Here is a 21616-nt window from a genome sequence, read left to right as displayed (position 1 = left end):
TTGAAGGAGATTCCTTTTCAGCTATGATAAATTTCCTACATTTTTATGATTAAACTATTTAGAGTAAGACCAGTTAAAAAGACAATAGTGGACTGGTGAAGTTTCAAAACATTAATTTATAGATGTATTTTGCATTTTTTCATGTTTTCCGATTGACTTGGGTGAATTAAGTAGAAGGTGAAAACGTGCTTTTTTATCAGTGTCATTTAGATAGATTTTTCTTAATAATATCAAATGATGTCTGTTGTTGATTTAAAATTGAAAATTCCAATGAACAATCTCCTATATCATTATTTAGTGAGAAACATATCTGTTTTTCCACAACATTTGGTAAACAAATATGATAATTCTGGATCGTGACCTTCACACGTTTTGCTGTGAAATAATTACATAACTGCGTTACGAGTACACTACTTGTTAAATAAAATTGAGAACCAAGCCCATTGAATTTGTAGACTGGTACAGTCGAACCTTGTTATGTCGAAGTCGAAGGGACTGGACCAAAGTATTAGACTTATCCGAGGTTTGACTCATCCAAGGTCGAGTGTGTCGTTATAAATTTGGAATGCATGAAATATGGTATGAGATTTGTGTAATCTAGATACTTTGAACAGTGTGCCTATTTTCGCTATGACACAATGATAGTGTATTCAATCTCCATATTTTTAAGTCTTTCATAAGAATTTAACACACAAGTACAGTTACAAATCATGCACAAATAAAATCAATAGTATACACAAATATTTACAAAGGTCGGTCACTATGAATTATGAAATCACTCGCGGAACGAAACAAGTTCTGAAAGGTCACTGATGAGGTCGTCTGCTTTACATTAAATTGTTATAAATTTATCACAATTGTCTTAATCCTTTTATTTATTGTAATTAATGAATTTTAATTCTAACGATTCATTTAAATTCGTATCATTTTTATGGCAGGTGAAATATGTTCAGCACACTAACATTGCGCTTGAATGATCAACAAAGGTGTTAATTACCGGTCACCATAAACATGTCATTTTAACTGTTATACAAACAAGTATGTTTACTCAGCTTTAATCTCTTTTGAAAATGATTAGGTTACATAAGAAATACATCCAAATGAATTTTTATCATTAGGTCTGCATCTTTTTCGAAAATTCTTACTTTCGAACTTCGAGACATCAAGGTCAATTGACATTAATTTTACATCGACGGGACTATAAAATTTACTCGACTTAACGGAATATTCGAATCAACAGAGTTCGACTCATCAGAGGTAATTATGCATTGATCAAACGGGAATTTCACTGGGACCAAGAAATTACTTCAACTCATCCAAGTTTTCGACACAACGAAATGCCACTGTAATATGATATTTGAAAAGAACAATTTTTTATGCCAAAGAATATTTTTGTTCACTTCCAGTCTTTGTAATTTAAGTGTACTTCAAAAGATTCTGATTTCCAGCAAAATAATGTTTCACTTCATTAAAACATGATTATAATTGCCTTAAGTTAATTTTTAATCCATTTATTTGAATATAAACGTCATATTCCTTGCTAACTCACTCCTCAAAGATAGTCTATTTTCGTGAATTTTTCTTCATCTGCCATTGAAATTGATACTAACCACTGATATGACTACAACTGCAATGATATTAGAGTTATGCTCCATTCATCTGAGAAATTTTGACCCTGTCCAGCAACAACCTTGTCATCTGAACTCCTCCTACATGTTTTATTGTATCTAGAAAAATGTTGGTATCCTAATATACAGATGTGCATGTAGGATGCTCATGTCCATTGAGATTTTCCAGAGACATGCCTCAAAAATTTTTGGCCCCGTCCTGCAACTACCTTGTCATCTGAACCTTCATGGCTTATCATATCTTCATGTAATTTGGTACATCAAAAGACCCTAATATGCAGATGTGCATGTGGGAATGATATTCCAGTAATAGTCCATTGAGCTTTTCTAGAGTAATGCCCCTGGAACTTGAAGCTTTTGGTACTGTCCAGCTCCTACTTTGTCATTGCAACTGATTATGTTATGATTCATTATATCTTTTAAGAAAATTACAATATTGTTAGAACCTGATATACAAATATGCATGTATGTGGGATGTAAATGCATCTGAAACAAAAATAAAACACTAGAAAAAATTCCCTGTAATTAAGTTACAAAGCATGTTTAAAAGTTAAACCAGGCCTCAGGGTTTTTTGTCCAGCTAAGGGGACAGTTCTAGTTCATCGTAATTATTTTCATCAATAAAAATAAGGAGAATATACCAAGAAAGCAATTGTAAACCATAAGTAAAAAAAAGCAGCCAACAAGAAAAATTGAGGAAAAGACAAACAGCAAAACACTACACAGACAACTAAAGATAGAGCATCACAAACCCCACCAAATAAATAATGTGGTCCTGGCACTCAAGAAAAAATATTGGATTTCACTTTATTTAAATAATCTGAAAAGGCTTTATTTGAAATAAATTAATTTGTTTTCAGAAAAAGAATTTGGGATTAAGAGAAGGGTTGAAATTTATATTAAATAGCATATTTTTGTCTGATGACCAATTGATGTTAATCCATACTGGAATATAAGGACAAAAGTTCTGGGCTCTGCATTGAACAGAAAAAGATGAAAAAAAGACAAAAAAGACCTGTAGCTGTGTCATTTTAAAGCTTTATTTTTCAGATCAGATCCAGAAAGAGCACATTTGAAACAAAAAATTGATAAATTGGTTACAAAACTAAGACAGCAAGTTGAGGTATGCTTATCAGAAAAAAATGAAAAAGAAAAGAACATAATGATATGAATTAGTGTGCAGAACACATGTTCTGGAATTATTTTCATTAGGTTTGCTTATAACCAAAAGTTTGGAAAGCCAGAACTGCATTATATTTGAAAGCTTAAAAATCAAAAGGGTATAAATAGAACAGCCAAAACCATCTAAGGTCACCATTGCAACCTTAATTTTAGCACAATTACACAGTTTTGTGATCTTGAACTTTACAAACAAAATGTGTCATTTAAATCGTAACAATACCTAAACATTAGATACTTGTGAATGCTATCCTAAATGACTGAGATAGTCCAATAGCAATTATGCAGTGATAGTAAAATCAAATTATATTATTTCTGTTCACACAACATTTGTTACTGAAATAACCTTCATGAAGTATGCTAGTGACTATAAGTTTGCTAGCAAAAAACACAAAAGGTTATAAATAGAACTGCCCAAAATGTCTAAGGTCAACTTTGACATAAAGAGTTGCAAACTTAGCTTTACCACAAATACATTATTTTTATTATACGACCGCCAAAAAATTTTGCGGTCGTATATTGGTATGACGTTGGCGTCGTCGTTGTCCGGCGTCGTCGGTGTTCGAAGACGCATTGGTTTTCGCACTCTAACTTTAGTTTAAGTGATTGGATCTCTATGAAATTTAACCATAAGGTTCAATACCACAAAAGGAAGGTTGGGATTGATTTTGGGGGTTATGGTACCAACAGTTAAGGAATATGGGGCCAAAAAGGGGCCAAAAATAAGCATTTTTGTAACTTCCAGACATAACTTGTGTGTTAGTGTATGGATCTCTCTGACATTGTACCACAAGGTTCCATATCACAAAGGGAAGGCTGGGATTGATTTTGGGGGTAATTGCCTCAAAATTTTAGGAATTAGGGGCCAAAAAAGGGGCAAAAAGTAAGCATTTTTCTAGTTTCATGACAATAACTTGTGTGTAAGTGTATGGATCTTTCTAAAATTGTACTACAAGGTTCAATATCACAAAGGGAAAGCTGGAATTGAGTTTGGGGGTAATTGCCTAAAATGTTTAGGAATAAGGGGCCAAAATGGGGCAAAAAATATGCATTTTTCTAGTTTCCAGACAATAACTTGTGTTCAAGTGTATGGATCATTCTGAAATTGTACTGCAAGGTACCATACCACACAGGGAAGGCTTGGATTGAGTTTGGGGGTAATTGCCTCAAAATTTTAGGAATTATGGGCCAACATATTTTAGAAGGTGGAAGACCTTGATGCTTCATACTTTGTTTATAGATGCCTTATGTTACGAAGTTTCCGTCTGTCACATGTCCATTGTCCTTGACCTCATTTTCATGGTTCAGTGACTACTTGAAAAAAAAGTTTTGATTTTTTGTAATGTTAATTTCTCTCTTATTATGAGTAATAGGATAACTATATTTGGTATGTGCGTACCTATCAAGGTCCTCATGCCCTTCAGACAGTTTTTACTTGACCTCGACCTCATTTCATGGATCAGTGAACAAGGTTAAGTTTTGGTGGTCAAGTCCATATCTCAGATACTATAAGCAATAGGTCTAGTATATTTGGTGTATGGAAAGATTGTAAGGTGTACATGTCCAACTGGCAGGTGTCATCTGACCTTGACCTCATTTTCATGGTTCAGTGGTTATAGTTAAGTTTTTGTGTTCTGGTCCGTTTTTCTCATACTTTATGCAATAAGTCAACTATATTTGGTGTATGGAAATATTCTATGATGTACATGTCAGTCTCGCAGGTTTATTTGACTTTGACCTCATTTTCACGGTTCATTGCTCAGTGTTAAGTTTATGTGTTTCAGTCTGTTTTTCTTAAACTATAAGCAATAGGTCAACTATATTTGTTGTATGGAAGGATTGTAAGCTGTTCATGTCTGCCTGGTATGGTTCTTCTGACCTTGACCTCATTTTCACGATTCATTGGTCAATGTTTAGTTTTCTTGGTTAAGTCTGTTTCTTAGAAACTATAAGCAATAGGTCAACTATATTTAGTGTATTGAATGATTGTAAGGTGTACATGTATTTCTCGTTTGGTTTATATGACCTTGACTTCATTTTCTTGGATCATGTTAAGTTTATGTTATAGTTGTAGTAAAGCTTTTTTAGGACTATCAACATAATATCAATGGTTAGTAAAGAAGGCGAGACATTTCAGCATGTGCACTCTTGTTCTAGTTTCAGGACAATAACTTGTGTGTAAGTGTATGGATCTTTATGAAATTGTACTACAAGGTTCCTTATCACAAAGGGAAAGCTGGGTTTGAGTTTGGGGGTAATTGCCCTAAACGTTTAGGAATTTGGGGCCAAAAAGGGGCCTAAAAACAAGCATTTTTCTAGTTGCCAGACAATAACTTGTGTTCAAGTGTATGGATCTCTCTGAAATTGTACTGCAAGGTACCATACCACAAAGGGAAGGCTGGGATTGCGTTTGGGGGTGATGAATCATAAGGGGGTTCAAAAAATTTGGGGGAGGGAAGTTTTTTTTCTTTTTTTTTTTCTTTAAAATTTTCCATTTTAAATTGGTTATTTCTGATTTATATATAAAAGCAAATAATAATGATATGGTTTGAATAGGTAAATTAAAAAGTTCTTAAGACCACATTCATTCTGTGTCAGAAACCTATGCTGTGTCAAATATTTAATCACAATCCAAATTCAGTGCTGTATCAAGCTTGAATGTTGTGTCCATACTTGCCCCAACTGTTCAGGGTTCGACCTCTGCGGTCGTATCAAGCTGCGCCCAGCGGAGCATTTTATTATAATTATGCCCACACCGTATGCAATGAGGGCATTTAGTGTTACCCTTGATTTTCTGTCCTTCCATCCCTCTTTCTCGTCGTCCCCCCCATGTTCGTTTCCGCACTCTCACTTAAGTTTTTCTCATCCTAATTTTATAAAACTCATACACAATGCTAAGACAGAGTTCGAATTTGGGCAGTGAGTCAATTACTGTTCTAGAGTTATGCCTCATTATAACTTGGAAAGTTGCAAATTTTTTCGTTTCTGCACTCTTACTTAAGTTTTCCTCATCCAAATTTTATGAAACTCATACACAATGCTAAGAACCAAAACTTGAAGAAAGAGTTCGAATTTGGGCAGTATGTCACTTACTGTTCTAGAGTTGTGCTCCTTTTAAACTTGGAAAGTTGCAAAGCTTGAGCAGGGGTATATGTGTCCTCAGACACATTCTTCTTTTATTCTTGTATGAGTTTCTTATCCACAAATAGTTCAATGTGATTATTCTGCTAGATTTTTTTCCCTTAGTTTACAATTCTGTAGTCCATGTTGTGGAAACTACTTTCTTAACCTTCATGAACACTATGTAGATATCGATGTCACTGTAATGTATCCTGTGGTTCAAAGAAAGTTGAAATTAAAAAAAAAACAATTTTTTGGATTGAGAATTATAAGGATTAAACACATATTTTCCAGGGGGCCTCGGTGGCCGAGTGGTCTAAGTAGTTACTACTGTAATCACTAGCCAGTCAACACTGAGGTTGTGAGTTCGGACCCCGCTCGTGGGGGTGCACTCGACTCCAGTCTTAATTGACTAGGATTGTCAGTTTTCCTATCGAAGGTCGGTGGTTTTCTCCGGGCACTCCGGCTTCCTCCACCAATAAAAACTGGCCGCCACGAAATAGCCCAAAAGCGGTGCTTAAAAGTGGCGTTAAAACACCAAAAATCAAATCAAATCAATCATACTTTCCAGCTGTTATTGAGGCGTTAACTGGGACACAGACTCACAAACTTTACATAAAAGTCTATCCGACATTAATTCAGTTTGTGAGTTGATGAGTGAAAATCTCACTTATTATGAGTAATAGGATAACTATATTTGGTATGTGGAATTCTTGCAAGGTCTACATGTCTGGATCATTGATCAAGGTTAAGTTTTCGTGGTCAACTCCTTATCTCAGATTACATGAGCAATAGGTCAGCTTTATTTGGTGTAAGGTGTACATGTCCGACTGGCAGGTTTCATCTGACCTTGATCTCATGGTTCATTGATCAACATTAAGTTTTTGTGGTTTGGTCTATTTCTGAGATTCTATATGCAAAAGAGCCACTATATTTGGTGTATGGAATAATTGTAAGGTGTACATGTCTGTCTTGCCAGTTTTTTCTGACCTTGACCTTTATTCATGGTTGATTGGTCAGTGTCAGTTTTTCATGGTTATGTCTATTTCTCCAATACTTTAAGCAATAAGTCAACTATATTTGGCATGTAGAATGATTGCTTGGTAAACATGTTGTCTTGTAGGGCTCATCTAACCTTGACCTCATTTTTTTGGTGCATTGGTCAGTGTTAAGTTTTTGTAATTAGGTCTGTTTCTCAGATGATATAAACAATAGGCTCAATATATTGGGTCTATGGCATGATTGTAAGGTGTACATGGCTGACTGGTCCTTACCTTGACCTCATTTCCATGAATAATTTATGTGATACTTGTAAAAAAAACCTTGAAATTGAGTAAAGGAGGCGAGACACTCTAGCGTGTGTCAACCCAAAGCACTGAAGACATAAAAGCATTTGGCTCTTTTTTTGGTCTGATTGGACAAATTCCAAAACCAGCTTATAGTATGGTGATATCAGCTGGCGGATGGGCTGCAAGAAAAAGTGGGTACCTAATTTGTGTAAAAGAGAGGCGAAAGATACCAAAGGACATTCAAACTCAAAGTAGAAAATAAAACTGACATTGCCATGGCTAAAATAAAGACCAACAGACAAACAACAGTACACAAAACACAACAAAGAAAAATAAAGACTAAGCAACACGAATCCCACCAAAAACTGGGGGTGATGTCAGGTGCTCCAGAAGGGTAAGCAGATCCTGCTCCACATGTGGCAAATGTCGGGTTGCTCATGTTAGTACAAACCCGGTAATAAGTCTAATTTGGTAGGTCACATTCTGGGAAAATGGGACAGGATTGTAGATACGGCAATTGGAACATATCCGCTTTCATCTGTGAAACGGATATTCCATAATGGTCAACCAACTCGTGATGGCGTCCATAAAATTGACGAAGTGATGATTTCCACTTCACCACTTGGAACTTTTGGTTTAATATCTTCCTTGTCAGCAGCAACCCTCTATCAAGGAAATCATTATAGGAAATACAAGCCCTGGAATATCGTATCAACTGGGAGATATATACTCCATATGCAGGCGCTGCTGGAATGTTGCTACATAAATATGGAAAGTTCACAATTGGGAAGCTCTTGAGTCATAAACTTTTGTTTTCAAACGACCCTCATTGTCAATTTCTAGATGTAAGTCAAGATATGAGGCAGACTTAACTGTATCTGTTGTATCCATTATCTCAAGTTCGATTGGATAGATGCGTTCAACATAGTCACCAAATTTTGAATTACTGTAAATTCTGAAATTATTGCGTGCATTTATTATTGCGATTTTGTCATTTTAGACTAAAATGCGATTTTATTTTTTAGTGATATTGAGAAAAATCCTGTTTAATTCATATAAAAAATTTCAAAATGCGAGTTTAAATTATTGCGATTATAAACTTGTCGCAATTTTTGCAATAATAAAAACATCGCAATAATTTCTGAATTTACAGTATTTAGTGAGAGAGCATCATCTATATAGCGGAAAGTAAAGTTAAAGGATACTGCTAACTTCTTTTCTTTCTTCCTAAGAAGTTCCTGTATGAAATCAGCCTCATATGAATAAAGGAACAAGTCGACAAGAAGAGGAGCACAGTTGGTTCCAATTGGAATACCAATTTTTTGTTGAAAAACACGTCCTCCAAATGTAACAAATATATTGTCAATCAAGAATCTTGATAATGTCAGTTTCAGAGAATTTTTTGTTTGAATCAGAGTGATTCTTTACAAAGTACAATTTATCCCTCCCTAAGACAAGATACTTGTATCTAAGTTTGCCATTTTTATGCCCCCGCTGTAGCGGAGGGGGCATTAAGTTTTACCCATGTCCATCTGTACGTCCGTCTGTACGTCCCAAAATTGGTTTCCGTTCTCTAACTTTAGTTTGCCTCAACCAAATGTTATGAAACTTATACACAATGCTTTTTACAACAAAACACAGATCAAGTTTGAATTTTGGTAGCGTCATTTTTACCGTTCTTGAGTCCTTTAATAACGTTATATGCAAGTGGGGACATCATCCGTTTTTGTCTTGCCTTGACGGAGTCAAAAAGCGAGACATAGGTATGCTGTTTCCGGTGGCGGCGTCAATAATGTATTAGTTTGTGATTAGGTCTAGTTCATGGTGAACCACTAGTAGTAGGTCAATGATATTTGGTATGCAGTTGAATTGGCATTTGCACATCTCATTACCATAGAGATTATTTGGCCCCGCCTCCTCAGTCAAGGTCTATTGACTTTGAAACTTTGCTTCGTTTACATGTATTAGTTTGTGGTTAGGTCAGTTTATGGGGAACCACTAGTGGTAGGTCAATGATATTTGGTATGCAGTTGTATAAGCATTGGCACATCTCATTTCCATGGAGATTATTTGGCCCCGCCCCCTCATTCATGGTCTATTGAATTTGAAACTTTTGCTTCGTTTTCATGTGTTAATTTATCTTCTTTTGAACTGAGTTTTACTGTGTGTATTGCTATGTGTTTCTTTATTCTACATTGGCTAGAGGTATAGGGGGAGGGTTGAGATCTCACAAAACATTTTTAACCCCCGCCGCATTTTTGCGCCTGTCCCAAGTCAGGAGCCTCTGGCCTTTGTTAGTCTTGTATGTTTTTATACGACCGCAAAAAATTTTTGCAATCGTATATTGGTATGACGTTGGCGTCGTCGTCGTCGTCCTAGACACATTGGTTTTCGCACAATAACTTTAGTTTAAGTGAATGGATCTCTGTAAAATTTTACCATAAGGTTCAATACCACAAAAGAAAGGTTGGGATTGATTTTGGGGGTTACGTTACCAACAGTTAAGGAATTAGGGGCCAAAAAGGGGCAAAAAATAAGCATTTTTGTAACTTCCAGACAATAACTTGTGTGTTAGTGTATGGATTTCTCTGACATTGTACCACAAGGTTCCATATCACAAAGGGAATGCTTGGATTGATTTTGGGGGTAATTGCCTCAAAATTTTAGGAATAAGGGGCCAAAAAAGGGGCAAAAAACAAGCATTTTTCTAGTTTCATGACAATAACTTGTGTGTAAGTGTATGGATCTTTCTTAAATTGTACTACAAGGTTCCATATCACAAAGGGAAAGCTGGGTTTGAGTTTGGGGGTAATTGCCCAAAACGTTTAGGAATAAGGGGCCAAAAATAAGCATTTTTCTAGTTTCCAGACAATAACTTGTGTTCAAGTGTATGGATCTCTCAGAAATTGTACTGCGAGGTACCATACCACAAAGGGAAGGCTGGGATTGATTTTGGGGGTAATTGCCTCAAAATTTTAGGAATTAGTGGCCAAAAAGGGGAAAAAAAACAATTTTTCTAGTTTCAGGACAATAACTTGTGTGTAAGTGTATGGATCTTTATGAAATTGTACTACAAGGTTCCATATCACAAAGGGAAAGCTGGGTTTGAGTTTGGGGGTAATTGCCCTAAACGTTTAGGAATTTGGGGCCAAAAAGGGGCCAAAAAACAAGCATTTTTACAGTTTCCAGACAATAACTTGTGTTCAAGTGTATGGATCTCTCTGAAATTGTACTGCAAGGTACCATACCACAAAGGGAAGGCTGGGATTCAGTTTGGGGGTGATGAATCATTAGGGGGTTCAAAAAATTGGGGGGGGGGATTTTTTTTTCCTTTTTTTTTTCTTTAAAATTTTCCATTTTAAGTTGGTTATTTTTGATTTATATATAAAAGCAAATAGTAAGGATATGGTTTGAAAAGGTAAATTAAATTTTTTTTAGTTCTTAAACCACATTCATTCTGTGTCAGAAACCTATGCTGTGTCAAATATTTAATCACAATACAAATTCAGAGCTGTATCAAGCTTGAATGTTGTGTCCATACTTGCCCCAACTGTTCAGGGATCGACCTCTGAGGTCGTATCAAGCTGCACCCAGCGGAGCATTTTATTTTAATTTTAGTTCATTTATAATTTTTGTCGAGCCTGCGACTTTTGTCGCAGAAAGCTCGACATAGGGATAGTGATCCGGCGGCGGCGGCGGCGTTAGCTAACTTCTTAAAAGCTTTATATTTTAGAGGGTGGAAGACCTGGATGCTTCATACTTTGTATATGGATGCCTCATGTTACGAAGTTTCCGTCAGTCACATGTCCAATGTCCTTGACCTCATTTTCATGGTTCAGTGACTACTTGAAAAAAAAGTGAAGATTTTTTGTAATGTTAAATTCTCTCTTATTATAAGTAATAGGATAACTATATTTGGTATGTGCGTACCTTGCAAGGTCCTCATGCCCGTCAGACAGTTTTCACTTGACCTCGACCTCATTTCATGGATCAGTGAACAAGGTTAAGTTTTCGTGGTCAAGTCCATATCTCAGATACTATAAGCAATAGGTCTAGTATATTTGGTGTATGGAAGGACTGTAAGGTGTACATGTCCAACTGGCAGGTGTCATCTGATCTTGACCTCATTTTCATGGTTCAGTGGTTATAGTTGAGTTTTTGTGTTTTGGTCTGTTTTTCTTATACTGTATGCAATAGGTCTACTATATTTGGTGTATGGAAGGATTGTAAGGTGTACATGTCTAGCTGGCAGGTGTCATCTGACCTTGACCTCATTTTCATGGTTCAGTGGTTATAGTGGAGTTTTTGTGTTTTGGTCTGTTTTTCTTATACTGTATGCAATAGGTCTACTATATTTGTTGTATGGAAGGATTGTAAGGTGTACATGTCTAGCTGGCAGGTGTCATCTGACCTTGACCTCATTTTCATGGTTCAGTGGTTATAGTTGAGTTTTTGTGTTTTGGTCTGTTTTTCTTATACTGTATGCAATAGGTCTACTATATTTGGTGTATGGAAGGATTGTAAGGTGTACATGTCTAGCTGTCAGGTGTCATCTGACCTTGACCTCATTTTCATGGTTCAGTGGTTATAGTTGAGTTTTTGTGTTTTGGTCTGTTTTTCTTATACTGTATGCAATAGGTCTACAATATTTGGTGTATGGAAGGATTGTAAAGTGTACATGTCTAGCTGGCAGGTGTCATCTGACCTTGACTTCATTTTCATGGTTCAGTGGTTATAGTTGAGTTTTTGTGTTTTGGTCTGTTTTTCTTATACTGTATGCAATAGGTCAACAATATTTGGTGTATGGAATGATTGTAAGGTGTACATGTCTAGCTGGCAGGTGTCATCTGACATTGACCTCATTTTCATGGTTCAGTGGTCAAAGTTAAGTTTTTGAGTTTTGGTCTTTTTTTCTAATACTGCATGCAATAGGTCTACTATATTTGGTGTATGGAATGATTGTAAGGTGTACATGTCTAGCTGGCAGGTGTCATCTGACCTTGACCTCATTTTCATGGTTCAGTGGTCAAAGTTAAGTTTTTGAGATTTGATCTTTTTTTCTAATACTATATGCAATAGTTCAACTACATTTGGTGTATGGAAATATTTTATGATCTATATGTCAGTCACACAGGTTTTATTTGACCTTGACCTCATTTTCAAGGTTCATTGCTCAGTGTTAAGTTTTTGTGTTTTGGACTGTTTTTCTTAAACTATAAGCAATAGGTCAACCATATTTGTTGTATGGAAGAATTGTTAGCTGTACATGCCTGCCCAGCATGGTTCATCTGACCTTGACCTCATTTTCATGGTTCATTGGTCAATGTTTAGTTTACTTGGTTAATGTTAAGTTTATGTGACAGTTGTAATAAAGCTTTATATTTAGGACTATCAACATAATATCAATGATTAGTAAAGAAGGCGAGACATTTCAGCGTGTGCACTCTTGTTGGAGTTTAGTGTGACGTCCATTTTCACTGAACTAGTACACAATTTTATTTAGGGGCCAGCTGTGGACCACCTCCGGGTGTGGGATTTTCTCGCTGCATTGAAGACCCATTGGTGGCCTTCGGCTGTTGTCTGCTCTTTGGTCGGGTTGTTGTCTCTTTGACATATTCCCCATTTCCATTCTCAATTTTATTATTGTGATTAGGTCAGTTTAAGGGGAACCGTTAGTGGTAGGTCAATGATAATTGGTGTGCAGTTGTATAAGCATTAGCACATCTCATTTCCATGGAGAATATTTGGTCCCGCCCCCTCAGTCATGGTCTATTGACTTTGAAACTTTTGCTTAGTTTACATATATTAGTTTGTGATTAGATCAGTTTAAGATGAACCGCTAATGTTAAGTTAATGATATGCAAGTTTTAAATAGTTTACAAGTCAATGTTTGTGTTTAGGTTTGTTGAAAGGGAACGACTTATGATAAGTCTATGGTATTTGGTATGCAGTTGTATTAGCATTGGGACATCTCATTTCCATGGAGATTGTTTTGCCATGTACCTTATTACCACAAAACACAGATCAAATTTGAATTTGGGTGGCATCACTTTTACACTTCTAGTTATGCCCCTTTACAAATGGAAAAATTTGCTGAATTTTTCGTTTCCGTTCTCTAACTAAAGTTTGCCATAACCAAATGTTATGAAACTTATACACAGTGCTTTTTACCACAAAACTCAGATCAAGTTTGAATTTGGATAGCGTCACTTTTACCTTACTTGAGTTATGTCCCTTTATAATATTATATGCAAGCGGGGGCATCATCTGTGTCTCATGGACACATTCCCCATTTATTTTTTATGAAACAAAGCAGGACCAACTCAATTTGTCTTTTAGTTTGGAATGGGGAATACTTTTGTAAAGTATAGAAAAGTCAAATGTTTTAATACTGTTGCAAGATGAAATAGTCTTAGATTATATGTACTCTAAAAGAGCTTTGAAATTTTTTAGTATCCACATCTGATTCCCGCCACCTCTAGAATAAGCAGTTTCACAATAACTTTAAAGCCTGGCTTTAATTGCTAATAAAATTGATGTGAATAATTTAGAAAGCGGTTTCGTGGAGCACTTGGAAGACCCAGCAATATAACATTGTTTGTAAAGACACTTGTGTAGTTTAGGTATCCAATACAGTGATGGAAGATCCAGTTCTTCATATTTTATTGAAATTCCAAAGGAACATAGGACAGACCTATGATTATCCAGGATTTCCTCCTTGGTAAGTGTCCTGGGGGGTATAAGTTGAGTTTCCAAGTGAATTGTCAATACCCAATTCAAGCAGTTAATGTAATGTGCTTTACACACAAAAACGATGTTGTTTGAGGCTTCATCTGCAGGGACAACAACATATTTGTCATGGAGGTAGGACAGGTGTTTTGCAACATTTGAGTCTTTAAAGATTGATGTAGCATGGATATACATAGACCCATTCAGTTTTTTAATTCTGATTTGTATCAACGACCTCACAGCCTTAATCAATTCAGAAAGAGTATCTATGTCTTCTTTCTCGCGTTTAACCCATTGCCTGGCATAGTCCTCAACTGAATCCATCAGTATTTTGAAGTTGTGTTTCCAATTGATGGATTCAGGTTCATGATATTTCGGACCTTTGGATATTACATAAATATGTCCATTGTCCTTGACCTCATTTCATGGTTCAGTGACTGCTTGAAAAAAAAAGAAGTGTTTTTGTCCTGTAAAATACTCAGATAGGGTTCACCTGACCTCAACCTCATTTCAGGGATCAGTGATCAAGGTTAAGTTGATGTGGTCAAGTCCATATCTCAGATACTATAAGCAATAGGTCTACTATATTTGGTGTACAGAATGATTGTAAGGTGTACATGTCCAAATTGGCAGGTTTCATTTGACCTTGACCTCATTTTCATGGTTCAGTGGAAAATATTTAGGTTTTGTGGTTTTGTCTATTTCTCAGATACTATAAGCAATAGGGCTCTATATTTGGTGTATGGAATGATTGTAAGGTGGACCTTTCTGATTGTCAGATTTCATCTGACCTTGACCTCATTTTCAGGGATCATTGGACAATGTTTTGTTTTTGTCCCCCGCTTATAAGCAATAGGAAAATTGAATTCGGTGAATGGAATAATTGTTTGATGTCCATGTCTGTCTGGCTTGGTTCATCTGTCCTAAACCTCATTTACATGGATCATTGATATTGTTAAGATTATGTGATATTTGTGGTAAAAGCTTCGTATTACAGACTTTCAACATAAATTCAATCATAAGTAAAGCAGGCGAGACATTTCAGCGCGTGCACTCTTGTTACATTTTTAGCAATTTTTTTTAAAAACACAATGATATTAGAGAGATTCTGTTAACAACAAAAATGATCATCAAAAATAGTACCCCAAATAAAATAATGAATTTTTTATGTGCCCCCCAGGTTGTCTAAATGTTGATATTGTTATTGTATTTTGTGTTGAGTTTGCCAGCTTATTTAACAAACATGCTGGTTAGATTTCTTTGTCTTATATTGTTGATATGTATCACTTCAGGTATTTTCTTCAATGCACAGATTTAGTGTAATGAAAATCTAGAGCTGACTTGGACTTACAGTGAGGTGTGAGCTTTTGCTCAGTTAAATGGCAAAATAATTTTGAGATGAAGGACAGCAATAAAAGTGTGTTCTTTTGAAAAATAAAATTTTAGTGTGAGTGTAGGGGTTTTGAGTAATGAATTAATACACAATATCCTCTCTTTTTTATAATGGTATATCAGAATGAAGTGCTGCCTCAAGTTGAATAAAACTGGAGAGGAAATTAGCCTTTACTTACTGCTTGTTAATTTCTTTAATTTATGATCTTTCTTTAACAGAGGGAGATTACTGATGATGTAGTGGTAGCAGAAATACAAAAAGCCCATCTTCCTATCTATAGAATACCTCCACCACCAGTTGTTTCTACACAAATTGTACAAGGCAGAGAAAAATTGGGTGTGACAAAAACAGTTTCAGGACGGGCTAAACATGGAGCAAGGATTAATTTAGGAGTAGGCAGGAGACAACCTGGAAACGAAAACAAACAAGATGTGGTTAAACCTATAAAGAAAGTAAGTGTCTTACTAAATAGATTAAAGCTTGCCTCAATGGAGTTGATAGTGCAGTGACAAATCAAGAAAAAATATCTTTGTTTAATTGACGTCACAGCTGAAAATTCACCTTAGGATAGAATAAACTTTATACCATTATTTTAGCCATATTTTCCTATGTTGCAGATTTTACTTAAATCTTCATAAAGTGTGACTTTCAGGTTTTTTTTTTATTATCTAATACTAGAACGGTTATAATTAATACCTGAATGATGATTTAAATAATTCTTTATTATAAAATGTCACCCAATTGTAGCAACTTTCATTCAACATCCAACTTAAAATCATATGAGGTAAGTTTGATATTGTGACTATTTAGCTCACCTGCCCTAAAACATGTAAAAACAGGGCTAAAAAAAAAAATTTGAGCCAGCCAGACATTTTTTGTCTGATCATGATTTTAATCCCTGGAGACAAAAGGCAAACGTGGTAATCAGTTGGGCATCATATTAACGATGATTGACACTAATATAATATAATATTATAAACTACTTTTGATATAGATTTGATGTACTGAGGTAAACTGTTAAATTGACAGTGCATCATTCCGAGTGTGCAACATTAGCGTACTAATATCTGCCTTAGACTCTCTATTTGTGCAAAATTACGCTGTCAAAAACTTTACTTTTGTTTATAAAAAGCACATTTTCCTAATACCGGATGTTGGCATGACAATGGTAAAACACGGACCAGAGAAGGATGCGTAAAATCCATGTCATTTACAAAGCACAATTGAGTTTAAGTAGCTCTTTCCACGTTTTTTCTTCAAGAAAATACTCGAATGAATGTTAGATAAAAATATCTGTTAGTTTTAGCATTTATAAAGAGTTCAGATGCATAATTAAATCTCGCACTTGCACACACATGTACTAGTTCAAACAATGTGGTTCTGACAATTTTTTTTAAGTAAAACCTTTCTTACAGCTTTTTAAATTTTTCATGAAATCATATTTGTATACGTATTTCTGATAATCCAAATCTTTTTGACTCAATTAATTAGAAGCAAACCGCAGAAATTTAGGAAAATGAACTTTAGATAGACCAATCAATGTCTGGTACAAAATAGTTTACCTGTCGCCTGAACAGGTAAATTTCAGCTGTCCAACAACAAATTAACCATGATTGTAATAAGAGGGTATTAAAGTAGGGTTTGTTTTGATAGTAATTATTCATCATGTCACTCTTATGACTGGAAATGTGTGGTTGTTTAAAACAAAAGGTTAGGTCAAAAAGATCGCATAAACTTTTTTTTTTTTCTGAATTATGTTAAAATGGCAAGCCCACTTTATATGTCCATTTCAGGCTCGTCACAACAAGTCAGAAACACAATTTATCGGACAAGTCCGGACAATACATACATTTTGGAAGCCCTGTCTAAAAGGTGTCTGCCATCCCTTTGCATCAGTCGTCTGGTTTAAACTTTTTCAAAGATCTTCTCCTCTGAAACCACTGCACCAAACTCAAACCAAACTTGGGCTGAATGATCCTTAGGGTATCTAGTATAAAGTTTGTGTTATTTATTATTGTCCATCAAGAAACCACTAGTAATCCAATTTTGATCTGAAACAGTCAGCTCTTATAAAACTGAACAATAAATCACAGGGGTTAAAAAATCCACTAGCCCGACGCCCGGGACTAGACTTTTACACTTCGGGCAATTAAAACTTGTAACCGAATATGCCCGACGGACTAGTAACAAACAATTCTTGGCATTTCCGAAATAGTAAGTGGAAAATCCCCTCATCACTATTCTATCTTAGCCAATCAGATTCAATTACGTACGTCATCCGGGATTCCAAGAATTTGAACCGATTTTGTACATGTTTTAAAAATAGAACAACTAACTCTGGGTGGACCGGTATCATGTATTGATCGCAATTCACGTACTTTCAATATCAATTTCTCAGTACAGGGGGTATTTTACATTGCTTATGCCGAGATTTTCAATTAATGGTACTTGGGTGTATGATGTAATGATCGATATTGACCTGTCTTGTCGGACAGCTGTTAATTTGAGCTTGAAACCATGCACAAAGTATTTCTAAACATTTTAGTACGGCCACCATAGGAACTTTGTCAGTTTCAAAACGAAAAACCGTAGATGAAGGGGGTAATGAGGCTGAAAATTTATCCCAAAAAATGCCAAATACGACCAGGAAAAGCGGAAAAAAAAACATTTATAGTGTCATGGACAGAAAGATTCCCCATGGGCAAGGTCGACTGTTACTGATGATAAACAAGAGATGATGTTTTGTGAATATTGCCGTTATTTTTCTGATCACGCTGATAAAAAGTCTGCTTTGTATGTGGGAACAACACATATACGATTTGAACCACTGGTTTCACATGACAAGATCAATAAACATGTATTCTGTGCCCGAAAATATTTAACAACCCATAGTACAAGGGATATCCAAAAAGATGTCTAGAGATCCTTGTTATAATTAATAAAACAAAAATTTATTTGATTTATTTTATCAAATACCGTGTATAATGCTGCATTCAAAACAAGGGACACCCACTCTAAATTTGTAAGGTATACTCGGGCTAGCAGGTCAGTTTTGATGGGCTAGCAGCTCTTTCAACAGGGCTAGTAAAATCCTGCTACCAATAAGTCCTGGGCTAGTGAGCTGTAACAAATTTTTTTAACCCCTGAATCATTAAGTAATTTTTAGACTAAGCCACTGCATTAAATTCAGGACTGCAGACAATTCGATTGCAGTCAATTAAGATCTGTTCAGTCTATGTTAAGACTGTTATGCAGTTGTTAGTTACCTGTTCACATTAACATCACACTCAATTGTTTGAAAAGGTACTGAACAACACTGAATTGACTACAAGGAAATTTTATGAACAGTACTGATTTTACCACAGTGGATAAGTCTGAAAATTGACTGAAAGACTTAACATGACTGAATAATTTCTTATTCAGACTTTTCAGATGATGTTAAGATCAGAATGTCTGTTTAAGACTAAGCTTCATTTACTAGTGAACATGAATGCTATGGCTGAAAATAGAACATATGGGTAAAATGTAGTTTTGGGGCTTATATCTCAAAAACTAAAGCAGTAAAAGCAAAACTGACATGGGTATAAATGATTAGCATGCTAAGGCTTATCTGCCACGAAATTTTCAGGCCAATCGGTCAACCCTATTTGGAGTTAATGCCCCTGATATAATAAAGGAGAAGGTCTGGTAAGGGCTAGTTTTGGCCTAAAATTTGAAGTACATCTGTTGAAAGATTTTTGATATTTTCTAAACACTTAAGTGTCTACTTCAATCGATTCAATTGGTTTATGTAAAAGATTTGAACTGATTTGGTCATTAAAGACGCTCAAATTCAAGCTTAAATATGAAAAATCTATCAAATATGCCATAAAATGTCACTTTTCAGATGGTTTATGTCTAAAATGTAAGTGGCCGCATTTGTGGTCAGTCTCAACCTTTATATATATTATGTATTATCATCAAATACAACATATATTTAAATATTAAGACTGAACACAAATGCGGCCACTTCCATTTTAGGCAAAAACCGACTTAAAATTAGCACAAATGCTAGAATTGTGAGATTTCAGTAATATTGCATGAATTTATGATGCTAGTACTTGATGCATGTGCATTGTATTATCAAAAACGGCCCATATTTAGGTTAAAAGTGTAAATTGCAAAAATTATCAGTATGACAAGATTTATTTACCCGGAAAATTTGAATAAAAAACTAACTATATGAAAATGAGGAGTCAAGGTATGATTGCCATTGACTACTTGTTTAGGAGATATTGTCCCTGAAAAATCTATTTTTGTCAAGCCTGCGACTTTAGTCGCAAAAGCGAGACATGGCGATCCTACATTCCGTCGTCGGTGGCAGCGGCCACAAATATTCACTCTGTGATTAAAGTTTTTGATATTTTAATAACTTTCTTAAACTATCCTGGATTTCTACCAAACTTGGACAGAAGCTTGTTTATGATCATAAGATAGAATCCAGAAGTAAATTTTGTAAAAAAAAAAAATCCTGTTTATCCATATTTTACTTATAAATGGACTTAGTTTTTCTGCCAGTTAACATTACATTCACTCTGTGGTTAAAGTTTTGAAATTTTAATAACTTTCTTAAACTCTCCTGAATTTCTAACAAACTTGGACAGAAGGAAAAAAAATCCTGTTTATCCGTATTTTACTTATAAATAGACAGAAGCTTGTTTATGATCATAAGATAGAATCCAGAAGTAAATTTTGTAAATAACTTTCTTAAACTATCCTGGATTTATACCAAACTTGGACAGAAGCTTGTTTATGATCAAAAGCTAGTATCTAGAAGGAAGTTTTGTAAAAATTTATTTCCTGTTTTTCCATATATTACTTATAAATGGACTTAGTTTTTCTTCCAGTTAACACTACATACAGTCTGCAGTTAAAGTTTTTAAAACATTTATTAGATTCATAAACCATCCTGGATTTTTACCAAACTTGGACAGAAGCTTCTTACAATCATAAGATCATCTTTATCACTTGTTCATTTAATAAATTTATGTTTCAACTCTTTTATAAATCTATAGATTTGATTGCTTCCTGTATTCATTTTTTACAAGCATAACTTTTTTCTTACATTTCAAACGTTTAATTTTATTAACTGTAAATCTATTATGTGCATTCCTCTATCACACTGAAAACATAGACAACAGCAAAAGTAGGCGAGACACTGGGTTCAGCGGAACCCTTACAAATTTTATTTTCTAATTTTTAGCAGTTGTTGGCTGTTATCATGAAAACTATAATAACTAGTTGAAAAGTGTAAATTGCAAAAACGGTTGAGCACAACAAGATGTATCTACCCTTAAAATTGGAGAAAAACCTGTTAACCTGTTTTGGAGTAATTGCCCATACAGTACTTGCAACTTTAGGCGTTACTATTTTAGCGATCAATCAGCAGTCATCGATCAGTCACCGATCAGTCAAGTTCGTTTCAAACTCTCGTCACCAATTCGTCAGACTTATAGTAAAAATATTTGACGGATCGGACGGATTGGATCGATTGACCTTTCTGACGGTTTGAACTCTACTACATCACATGATGAACTAATACAAATTACGGAATCTTAGTTTCGTTTCATTTAATTAAAATGACGCCACGGAAAATACGAAACGTTCAAGTACAAAAGATCAACATTTGTGTTGGTAATCATTCAGCAAAGTTTTAAGAATTTAAAATGAAAAGAAATATGCAGATAAAACTGATTTTAAATATTATTAGCTCACCTGACCTGAAAAGTCAAGTGAGCTTTTCTCATCACTTTGCGTCCGTCGTCCGTCGTCCTGCGTCCGTCGTCCATCGTCCGTAAACTTTTACAAAAATCTTCTCCTCTGAAACTACTGGGCCAAATTTGACCAAACTTGGCCACAATCATCATTGGGGTATCTAGTTTAAAAAATGTGTCCGATGACCCCGCCAACCAACCAAGATGGCCGCCATGGCTAAAAATAGAACATGGGGTAAAATGTAGATTTTGGCTTATATCTCTGAAACCAAAGCATTAAGAGCAAATCTGACATGGGGTAAAATTGTTTATCAGGTCAAGATCTATCTGCCCTGAAATTTTCAGATGAATTGGACAACCCGTTGTTGGGTTGCTGCCCCTGAATTGGTAATTTTAAGGAAATTTTGCCGTTTTTGGTTATTATCTTGAATATTATTATAGATAGAGATAAACTGTAAACAGCAATAATGTTTAGCAAAGTATGATCTACAAATAAGTCAACTTGACCAAAATGGTCAGTTGACC

General features: G+C 35.2%; 1 protein-coding gene and 2 long non-coding RNA genes across 12 annotated transcripts in view; 2 read left to right on the top strand and 1 right to left on the bottom strand.

Moving 5' to 3' along the window:
• Positions 1 to 21616, top strand: part of LOC127698926 (TALPID3 protein-like) — a 480691-nt gene that overhangs the window by 234384 nt on the left and 224691 nt on the right. For all 5 annotated transcript variants that reach the window (XM_052202653.1, XM_052202654.1, XM_052202655.1 and 2 more), the window contains 2 exons: positions 2679 to 2751; positions 15557 to 15790. In XM_052202653.1, coding sequence (XP_052058613.1) covers positions 2679 to 2751; positions 15557 to 15790 — 307 coding nt within the window. The remainder of the gene's footprint in view (positions 1 to 2678; positions 2752 to 15556; positions 15791 to 21616) is intronic.
• LOC127699009 (uncharacterized) lies at positions 4042 to 12064 on the top strand. Its single transcript, XR_007980994.1, has 3 exons — positions 4042 to 4214; positions 11155 to 11854; positions 12002 to 12064. It is a non-coding gene; the product is annotated as an uncharacterized LOC127699009 (long non-coding RNA).
• The window catches only part of LOC127699029 (uncharacterized), a 218998-nt gene continuing 201756 nt past the window's right edge, over positions 4375 to 21616 (bottom strand). For 4 of the 6 annotated variants that reach the window (XR_007981021.1, XR_007981024.1, XR_007981020.1 and 1 more), the window contains 2 exons: positions 11634 to 12221; positions 11349 to 11486 (listed from right to left, as the gene is read on the bottom strand). This is a non-coding gene — a long non-coding RNA (uncharacterized LOC127699029). Of the gene's footprint in view, positions 4400 to 11339; positions 11487 to 11633; positions 12222 to 21616 lie in introns of those variants that run through there. The other 2 variants (XR_007981022.1, XR_007981019.1) reach the window with 2 other exon arrangements.

Source organism: Mytilus californianus, unplaced genomic scaffold, assembly GCF_021869535.1.
Source record: "Mytilus californianus isolate M0D057914Y unplaced genomic scaffold, xbMytCali1.0.p SCAF_4, whole genome shotgun sequence".
Lineage (NCBI taxonomy): Eukaryota > Metazoa > Mollusca > Bivalvia > Mytilida > Mytilidae > Mytilus > Mytilus californianus.
This window is presented reverse-complemented; position numbering and strand designations above follow the sequence as displayed.